The 10,688-nt window shown below is 39.4% G+C and overlaps 1 protein-coding gene across 4 annotated transcripts in view; it reads right to left on the bottom strand.

The window, feature by feature from the left end:
• Nucleotides 1-10,688, bottom strand: part of LOC106938987 (voltage-gated potassium channel subunit beta-1-like) — a 49,917-nt gene that overhangs the window by 18,259 nt on the left and 20,970 nt on the right. For all 4 annotated transcript variants that reach the window (XM_015021207.1, XM_015021205.1, XM_015021204.1 and 1 more), the window contains exons 3-5: nt 3,826-3,869; nt 1,034-1,071; nt 266-345 (exon numbers count right to left, since the gene is read on the bottom strand). In XM_015021207.1, coding sequence (XP_014876693.1) covers nt 266-345; nt 1,034-1,071; nt 3,826-3,869 — 162 coding nt within the window. The remainder of the gene's footprint in view (nt 1-265; nt 346-1,033; nt 1,072-3,825; nt 3,870-10,688) is intronic.

The following is a 10,688-nucleotide window of genomic DNA, read 5'->3' on the forward strand; positions in this document are numbered from 1 at the left end:
TATATATATGAGCAATATCTGATTGATCTTTTTAAAGTTGAAAAAACGTAAGCAGAAAAGCACATAAGAATGATTAGTTTTAGCTAAAATTAAACAAAATGGAGTTCTAAGCACCTGAATTAATAAACAAAAAATGTCATCAAAATTGTTATAATTAATTAAATAAATTAGGATTACTTTGTTTTTAATCAGTGCCTTGTGAAGAATAACAACAGAAAACACAAGGAAAGTGTTGGGATGATTGCAAACGGGAGACACCACTCACTTTCCCCCGGAGTAGACTTCGGCCGTGTCGAACAGGTTGACGCCGCTCTCGTAGGCGATGGTCATCAGCTGCTCTGCTACCTGAGAGACAGGTGACAGGCACTGTTGTTGTTTTTTTAATGACACTCACAATGGTGACCTGAACTCCAGCAAAAATAGTGACTCACATTTCATCTCGAAAAAGGGAAGGGAATTCCCAAAAGAAACAGAGGAAGTGCAAATCTGTTTGCTTCTGAGACACAAACCACCACTGGCTGCTTGTGGGTTAAAGTTGTTTACAACACAGGATGCTTCCTCAGACAGTTCTGACCTAATTTGTGTGCCTTCATTTTACCCAGTAGGAAAGAAGAGGATCAGACAGGAAAACTGATTTTAATACTGCTTCCCCCCATTTTTGTATTTGCAATTAATTCGTTTCTCCCACTGGTCATCCATCAGTGATGAGTTGTCCCCAATTCAGAAGTCTTTTTGTCCCTTTTCCTCCAAGGTCGGGTCAGGCCATTAAAAGATGTCTTCTGACAGTGAAAAATGAAGCATGCCCGATTGGCCTTGCCAGACACCTCACAGTCCGCTGTGATACTACTGAACTGATAACAGGACAGTAACAGCGGTCTGCACACACCCACACCGTTTTACATGCAGCTGAAACGAATTGCTTCCGCGGGTTGTGAACCGCACACCGTTTACTTGACCCAGTTGGGTTTAAAAGAATGAAAACCGGCATCTGCTCTTGAGTCGCAGCGGTAATGGAAGTGACATGAAGCCTTACCTCATCGGAGATCTGACCTCCAAATGTTACCCATGTTCCTGTTGAAGGAAATGCCAAAAGTCAAATCTAAAACAAAACACATATGCAGGACTCTGTATGTAAAATCAGTTGTTTTTAATTTGACATTTTTGGCACAGACTCATGACAAAATGGCTCCTGCCCTAAAGCCATTACTGCCAAATGTCAGCTAAATGTTCATCAAAGAGAAACTTGTGTTTTTCGACATTGAAAGGAATGTTTGTTCATCACATTAATAATAATAATAATAATAAGTCCAGTTTTTTTGTTCCTCCCAGTCTAAACGTTCCAAAATGCTTCTTTTTATTTTTTGCAAATAGAATAAAGGATGTAAAAAAACAGTTTTATGAATCTCAAATTGTTTTTTTTTTAAAAACAAGTCTGTGCTTAGTGTTAAACTACGCAGTCCAAGGATGCAACATTAAAATAAAGTGCAACCAAGAGTCCAAAACAGTAAAAAACAATTTAATTAGCATTGAGTTGGTAGCTGTATACCAGATGACTTCATCAGTGTCATTACCCTTGCAAAAAAGCAAAGCAACAATTTGTACAATGTGCAACTGGTGTTTCTCATATCATCCCCAATAAAAGGACTCCCTGGGCGGAGAGCCATATGACCAAAATGAAAAACCGCTTTCAGGGTATTTACACATTAATGTAGCAAACTGAGGGCTTTTGGCGAATCTGTCTTCTCTTTTCAATGTTATGCTGCCTGAACACGTGAGACGAAGCTGCTCATAACCATGTCTCACTAATAAAGAATAATGGAAAATTTGGTGTTAAATCATTAACCAACTGTGCAGCAATGCAGCAGATTGGTGTAGGCGCAGTCTGAGTTCTCCCAGCTGGCAATGGCAAAAACACAATCTGCTTAATTTACAAGACTGACCAACTCAAGCAGGGTTTTCAAATGGTAATAGTGGAAATTTCCTTTAACATCCATCTTGCTGTAAAAAATGGGCACAAAAGGGGATTTGTGCACATCATAGTAGCAGTTTCTTTTTACTTTTAGTTGCATCACTTGTTTCATTACCATTCTCTTAGAACATTATCATTTGCTCTTGTTGTGTCAATGAAAATGAGCTAAACTTATGAAAGCTGAGTCGTCATTTCCTATAATACTGAAGGTCCTGATTTTATTTCTTGATCAATTCACATTCATTCATTGCACACAAACATCTAAAACAAACATGGCAAATACGTCTGTACTTTGCTCATGAACTATGCAACTGAGAAATAGATGTAGCTGTAGATTGTATTGTATTGGACTGGAAAACACTTCCAGAGTCTAATGTAATCACGAAAACAAAACAAAGAAATTTGACTATCATGGAGTCAGGGTTTTCATTTTGACTGCCCTGATGATTCTTTCATCGACATAAATACTGACTTTCGAGAAATGAACTATTCTTTTTGAGGTAGTGACTCACTTTTGCAGCCTTTTCACCAGGCTTTGCAGTTCGTACTAATTGTTTTTAAAAATGTATTAGTTGTGCCATTGTGAGAAACGAGCCGAAACGACTAAGAAAAACTGTAAATGTTTGCTGGAGATACTCTAATACTTAATGCTGGATTTATCTATTTACACACTTATTATTGTATTTGTACCTTTTTTTATGTTTTTCATGTTGCTTTTCAGTCTGATCTCACCCTAAGGTTCATTCTACCTTCTTTGCAAAAGATGCAGCAGAGACAGACAGACTGATAGACACATAGCTTTTTCTCACGGTTGTAGCAAAGTCACACTTTATGCGACTGACTCTGCTTATTGCAAACCATGCAAAGTTAAAAGGCCAGCAGGAGACCCACACCAAGAAATGTTCTTCATATTATTCTAATTATTTCCTCTGTTTGTAGTTTTTTTTTGTTTCCACTAATCTAATTTGGCGCCAACTTAGACCACCAGCTGAGTGAATGCTCAGGAAAATATATATATATATATATATATATATATATATATGTGTGTGTAAGATTTAAATAGATATATTTTTAGAACCTTATGCTCAACTGCTTTTCTTAATGGTCTTTTTCAGAAGGCTGGTAAAAGAAAATGTTTTGCTCAAGGGCACTGCAGCGCAATAGAAAGCAATCTGTTTTTTTTTCTTTTTCTTTTTTGTTTTTTTGCTGCTGGAGGTTTTTTCTCAATATTCAGCTGTTGCTCAGTGTGCTGGGATAAATCTTTAAGAAAAAAAACCCCCGATAGGAATGATTAACTGTTTCATTTAAAATGTTTCCTCTTTCGTTGGTGAGCCAGGGCAACACTCTATCATTTCTGTGCCTTGTAAAAATATTTTTTACTTGAAGGCTACAACCCCTTGAAGAACAGTGACACACACTCACACACACCCACACACACACACACACACACACCCACACACACACACACACACACACACACAGCAGTGAAACACAAACAATATCCCACAAGCATTTTACTGAATGAATGAGGACAAAAGAGAGACTTTTCCTGAAGGTCTGGATCTGATATGTGTGATAGAGAACTCTGTTTACTGAAAAGCCCTCTGCTGATTAAATATTAACAGGGAAACTGTTAATGTTCACTAAATGGCTCCTCTGTCTCTCATGGCTTTCCATAAAAATTAAAAATGAATGAGGTTTGGAATGGGGTGAGACGATATGATTTATTTAAAGGCGGTCTGATTCCGATCTGCTGGCCTCCTAATCAATCACTCAAACACATAATTAAAACTGGGTTGCACCTGGTTGTTCACAAAGTCATTAGATATTTGCTAATTTTAAGGAAATGTACTCACCAAGACCCAGACAGGAGACACGTAAACCAGATTTCCCCAGGTTCCTGTGAAACAAATCAGAGCTTCTTTCAGACAAAACTACGAACTGTAATCTCCACATGCCATCATTAAAATGTGACTGTAATTACTAGGATGCCCCTTAATATGCTATGGTTGTTTTTTTTATAACACTTTGAAAGACGCAGCTGGTAATACAGCTACGCCTCTTTGAGATGAAGAAAAACACCCACACTTTGATATTTTCTCAGGTAGTGCCTTAGAAAAAGTTTTAATGTGTTAGACCAACACAAAGCATCATGGGTAAAGTGGAAAAACATTATAAATATTGCAACAAAAAAAAAAAAAAGGGAAAAGTGTGACATGTGTATTAAGACCTCGTTTTCTTTGTTTCAACCACCTATGAAGGCAAACCTCAACCTTTCCCAATAGGCTGACTACAGCATGGATCCGTTTACAACATGAAAAAGCCTTGAGACGAGAGCAAATGGTCACCTTCAAACAGCATGGCAGCCTAAAACATACAGCCAGGGGGAATAATTCTGCTTCCTATTGTGGGAGATTGGCCTAGTCAAAGTCAAGACCTACATTAGGATTGCGATTAAGTGGAAGGATTTGAAAACTGACGTTTGCATATTCGCTCTTCCCAGTCCGACCAAGCGCTATCTATTTAGTAAAAAAGGACTAAATGAAATTTCACTCTCTAGACATGCAAAGCAGGTGCAGACATGCCTCAAAATAATTTAGCTGTATTTGCAGCAGCAAGGCGGTTCTGAGAAGTGTTCACTCATGATGGTTGAATACAGATGAAAACCAGAGCTTTCCGTTTTTTGCTGACAATAACGGAAAAGCACCTAACATTCACTTCAAATTCCACTTGTGGTTGTGAAAAGAGGTAGGAATACTTTCTGAAGGAGCCGCACACAACCTGAGACGGTGATACCACTTGCTTTGTGGCAGCGAGCTTTTCCGTGTGCCGCCTTTTGACAGATGTTGCCCTTTTCTTCTGCTCTGACCTTCCTCACATGATTGCGTCTTATCCTCTGAGAATCTGACATCTTCCCGCAACAGGAAGCACGCCGGTCCTGAGGCTCTTTGCTGTTATTGTGTTTACCAATAAGGTGCAGACGTTCATTCCTGAGCATTCATGTTGCATCATGTTAGTTTCTTCTCTTCCTCGGCTTATTCTTCCTGTGCATCTGTAAACCCATGAACAAACATCAAACATCTGCCTGCCTGATTACAGTTAATTTAGCTCCAGCTGACTCATCCCATTGCATCCCGTTGCCAGCTGAGGCACCAGACTCCTTTCCGTGCTGCCTTTCATTCAGTTTCACGTTTTATTTCCGGCTTTAAAATCTGCGGCCCATTAAGTCCAACTGAGAGAGGAGCTAATGTGGTGCAAGCTTTTAATTGCGAAACGCAGAAAACGTCTGCAGGAGCCAATTGTTCTCCCTGCGGCCACCACAGGTGTCTTCCCGCAGAGTGATGGATGGGGACTGCAGACGACGGAAACTGCGACGGGGGGCTCCACAAAGCTGCGGGGGGGGGCAGCCTCTGTCATCCATCCGTGGAAACTATTACATTCCAAGGGCAGACGGCCACGTTCAGATCTATCATCAGCAAGACGCTTGGTTTTGAAAAAAACAAAAATAAGTGAATAAAGCTTCCAATCACAGCGTCGGCACTCTGTCGTCTGCTCTGCTTTGCAGGCACTAACTCATTACGACAAATGAGGCTGTAAAACACCGACAGCAGTCATTTTCTTGTGCCCGAAAACTGTGCCTGTCGAATGGAAGTGGGGAGTGATTCAAAGCCTCTGCCGTCTTACACACACTGCCCTCAGCCAGTTCAATTAGCCGCTCAAAGTTAAGACGCAGAAAGTTAAGTTCGAATGAGCTCTGAAAGGTGGGAGAGGCAAAACTATAAAAATGAGAGGATTTACATGCAAACACCAAGTGTGTAATTAGGGCACTAGGAGACAGAGCTCACAGTGGGGACGTGCTCTTGTCTGTAAATCGGTAGAGAAGTCTGGAAATCGTCTTCCTCTCTGATGTATTATAGAATGAGAGCTCTGATCCATGAAAGGGTAGGGGGAAGGGTGGGACTGATGTGGGTTTCAACCAGGCTGCATGGGTATGGCTGGAGTTTGCTGAGGATCAGGCTGACTGGTGTCGAGGAATGTTCATTGCTGCATTTATTGCAAATGGCCCATGGTAAAGCATCTGTTTAGTTGTAGAGACAGATGCAGACTGTTTACAGTCGTCTTGGATCTGCATTGATTTTGTTTTTATGTTTGCAGAATTACTGGAAGCAGTCTTTTCCACGAATAAAAGAAAAGACATAGTAGTTTGTTTTTTTCCAGACTTTGTTTGGGAAGCTGTGCTGTGTAGCAGCTTTGTGTTTAGACTTTGTTGGTAAAAGGAATAGTTCAAGATTTTGGAACTGGGTCAAATGATTCCTGCAATCGATGACTCTATGTTTAGTATAAATCTCTATTAGTTGCTGCTGAATGCTGAAACCAATGACGAGTCAAAGAGGAACCAAAACCTAAGTGGACTTTTATGATGTTAAGGTTACTGCATGCTCATAACATCATACAGCCTTATGCTATCATTTAAATCATTGTCACATTCAAATTGTTTTGCTATTTTCAATACATATTAAGATTGGAAATGCAGGTGCGCTACCAATAATCTTCCTGTGTGAAAAGTCCCCAGGAGAGAACATTTAAAGTGTTTACCTGGTAGAATAAAGGCACTGCAAGAATTGTTAAAGTGTTCACTTTAACCACTGCAACATTTTTGCTGTTTTGCCCATTTCAAATTCTTAACATTTTCTCTTCTTGGTATGTGCTTCACACAGGAATATTGTCATCAACCCACATCTCATGTTTTTGACTTCTGTAGCTTTTTTGTAAGTAACCCTTCAATACAGATGTGATGACGGTTAAAATGTTATCCAAATGATGTGGGTGGTGCAGATCCAATGCTATATCGGTATTGGATTTCATACTGAGTCCATTTATGGACTGGATATTAATTTAATGAGCAAAATAAAAGCTAACTGGAATACGGAGTGTTTTCTCTTTGGAGAAATTTCAAACTCTATCTGCCATGGAGCACAAAGGATTTAGTAATGTCTGTGGTGTTTTGGAAGACTTTGAAACAATTAGCAACATTGGCAACCTGAACAGTTCACAAAGAGATTGCCGCCAAGGTTAATGCAGATTGTGCTAACTATGCTAATCACTGATGAAAGTTGTTAGAAACGGTTGGAAAAATTGTCACAATTCTTGGCTTCATTTGTCTAAAATCTTAAAGTATTATTTCACTGAGTTGTAATATTCACAGTCTTTGTTTCAAAGAGAGTAATGCCCTCACCAGCGACTAATTAATGATCGTAAAATCTTGTTTTGTTTTCTTTTTAAGCTAACATCCACACCCTGATAAAGCAAGAGTTGGCAGCAGCAGCCTTTTAAAATTACTGCTATGTTGTGAAGTCAGCTGTAACAAAGCCGGGCCATTTTTTTTTTTCATCTTATACCACAAAGACAAAAACAATTCTGCGTATAAGTATCCACATTTGTTTATCAACCACAAACCCTGCTACACTTCAACAGTTCTTACAATATTGGTACACAGTTAAACAAGCTAACAGCTGAAGGCTTTGGGAAATTAAATCAGCAACGAAAAATCATTTTCAGCACAGGAAGGAGGAGCACATAAAGAAAAGCTTGTGCATGTTGGAGATGGGAGAAAAACAAGTGCTGCCGTACCTCAGGCACGGTCTCAGAACGTAAACACACCAAGAACCCGAGATTTTGTTTGCGCAATCACACACATCAACAGTTTTGCAGAGCCACTCAAGGTTGCTTGGCCTCTCATGCTTGGATGGTGGCCAGAAAGACGCCTTAAAGTAAAATGACAAATGAGTCACTTGATGACGCCCACTCACACAAACGTGTCACCACTTATGAGCGTCCTGCGAGGCTGCAGCGCTGGATGCACTTCTATTCTTAGTGGATCTGATACATTATGCTTAATATTGAGGCTAAGCCATCAGAGGAATGGCCTCTTGGTGTGGAAAAACAAAAATGTGTTTTGTTTCCTAGAAAGCACTTTTATTGCTCACAAGTTGCACTGGATGATTTCTTATAATTGGATTTTAAACCAATATTGTTGGCAAAACATTCCTGCCAAGGTCTTGAATAAATGGATGAAACTTCTTCCTCGCAGGGGATTAACGTAGACTAAGCAAGCCCACGCAAACCAACCTTGTTAGGCGAAGGGATTAGACAGCACCTCCCTCCTCGGTTCCCACGGCTCTCTTGGTGGCAACCATAATGTTGGTGTAATAAAACCGAAAGGATGCGTGGTCGGATGGTTTGTGCGCATACAAAGTAAAGCACATTAAGAGAAATGTCTTGATTTTTTAATGATAATCCTAAGCATGTATGGTTTTCATGAGAAGCATGGAAGAAGTAGCTGAGGGAAATAAAGCAGAATGAATGATGAAGAAGGGAGGGATACAGAAACAAAGAGACATTTGAAAAGGTTGCACAATTCTAGGTCCAAGACTCGAGACCCTGCAGACACCCTCTGAAGATAAAGAATACTCTCTCACACAGAATAAATGATAGGAAATGACAGCAAGTTCCCCACAGCGCGCTGCACAGTGAAAATGTCTGTATACTGGGTCTGTGTGTGAGTCTGAGAGTGTTTGCAATGGAGAGCTTGGACGTGGGGTTTTGTTTAGTTTCTCCACAGGGTCAAAGTCAACATTGTCGTTTCAAATTTAATGCGGCAGGGATGGTCTTACACAAGCAGATTTATGTTTGCACACTGCTATTTTAAACAGACTTCTGGTCTTTTTCTGTAATTTAATCCAAAAAGAAACATTGCATGTTTAATTTTCATTTCATTTCTTTTCTTTTATTTTTATTTTTTGGCATAACAAACGGGTCAAGAAACAATCCAGTCATCAATTACATTCACAAAACGACTGAAAGATGAAGGTGGAAACTCTAATCATTTGGTGGAGACCCCAACAGTTTCTATGAATTAATTGTAAACTGATAGAAGTTGAGGCGAGTCTCACCCTGAACAACTCTTTAATGTTTATCCTTCTTATATCTGCAGACAGATAAAGGTTGTAAAGGGGGGAAACAACAAGGGAAAAAAATCAATATACATGAGTCGACCTAACACAACCGCTGCGTGTTTGTATAACCCAAGTTTACCACAAACACAAAATGTAAAGATTAAAAGAAAATGTGTCTTTTAGGGGAATCCTCGAAGATTTATAATCTCTGAGGTTGTCTGTGGTAGATTATCCATGAAAAAACACAGCTGCTCATCTTTTAACTAAAACAGGAAAAAAAAAAAAAAACTTCTAACCACTTCTATTTTAGCATCGCTGCATTGGCTGCCTGTTTAAGAGTTGATTAAAAATATTCTTTGGTTTTTAAATCTTTGCGTAATCTTGCTCCGCCTGACCAGCTAATCCTGGACGTATCGCACACGTGAAGGAAGCTCAGACTTTCATTGACCTTTGACCCAGCATTAGAGTATTTTTAATTGTTTTACCTACTGTATTTTCATTGTTTAATGTCGCTTTTATGCTTTTCATAAAATTTTATGTTCTTATTGGCTTTTATGCATTATTTTTATATGTTTCTAGTTGTTCAATATTTGACTGTTTAAAAGCGCCCTTAAAGTGATCTGGATTTGACGTAATGAAGCTTTAAAAAAAATCTAATTTTATTGCTTTGGCATAGTTTTATACTGAAAATAAAACAGCTATTTCTTCAAAGATAAGAGAACATGCCATTCCATCTAGTTAAGCATGAATTACTTGTCAAAACGTGCTCCTTAAAACTGAGAGCAACACAAAAGTCTTATTTATCACCGAAGTTGACTGAAGACGACTGAATGAGGTCCCAGATTTATCTTGATAGTTTGGAGAAATCGAAGATGACGAGAAGGTAAGAAAAACCTCCAGATGGCAGCTGTTAACGAAATGCACCACACAAGCTTTCTGTGACTTTGCCAGGAGGAAACACATAATTGAATCACCTGCTTAACTGAACCTGCTTTTTAAAAAAAATAAAAATAAATAAATTACCATATCTGAAGTAGCTTTGTCACAATAATTTTGAGGGACAGGGTAAACTAGGAAAAATGTATGCATTTCCTTTTTAAATCAGACTCTCCTTGTCTTTCTGTGACCTTTCGCCTTTTTTTCTGCTAAGAACTTAGACAAAGGCTTTGATTTATTCCAGAGTCTCACTCTATCAGAATAGTCAATCTGCTCAAGTCAGCCGGCGTGCATTGTTGTCCTTTTTTTTTTTTTACAGACACGGCATTCAGCAAGGATTACACGCGTGGAGAAAGGCTTTCTTTCTGTTTTATAGCCCCCAATTATCGCTGTGTTTACAGCCTGTTTGAAGCCCAATTAAGAAGAAAAAGGTGGGGAAAAAAAGAGAGAAAGCCTTCTGCATGAGCTTAGAACAAACATTATGCCTGCAGAAAGCAATTTTGCTTTTGACCTTTAATTAAAATGTAGTTGGCTCATGCAACTTCCTGGAGTTTAAAGTAGGAGGACTGCTCACTGCTTGTCCTTGGGGGCCTCTTTCGTCTTTAGGCAGAGAGGCAACTCCATGCTAGAGGGCTCCTGTTGCGCAACAGCCTCGTTCATATTATTAGCAATTCACATAACAGCTGAGAGAAGCGCTGGAGTTAATGGTGCTGGAAAATAAAATTCATTTATTGTATTAAGGGTTGACGGAGACGAAGGTGGGGGGGGGGGGGGGACCCCCCAAAAAAAACCGGCCCCGAAAACAAACACGAGGGGTTCAAGGGGGC

Source organism: Poecilia latipinna, unplaced genomic scaffold (genome assembly GCF_001443285.1).
Source record: "Poecilia latipinna isolate Pla-1442-1.1 unplaced genomic scaffold, P_latipinna-1.0 Scaffold2743, whole genome shotgun sequence".
NCBI classification, from domain to species: Eukaryota; Metazoa; Chordata; class Actinopteri; order Cyprinodontiformes; family Poeciliidae; genus Poecilia; species Poecilia latipinna.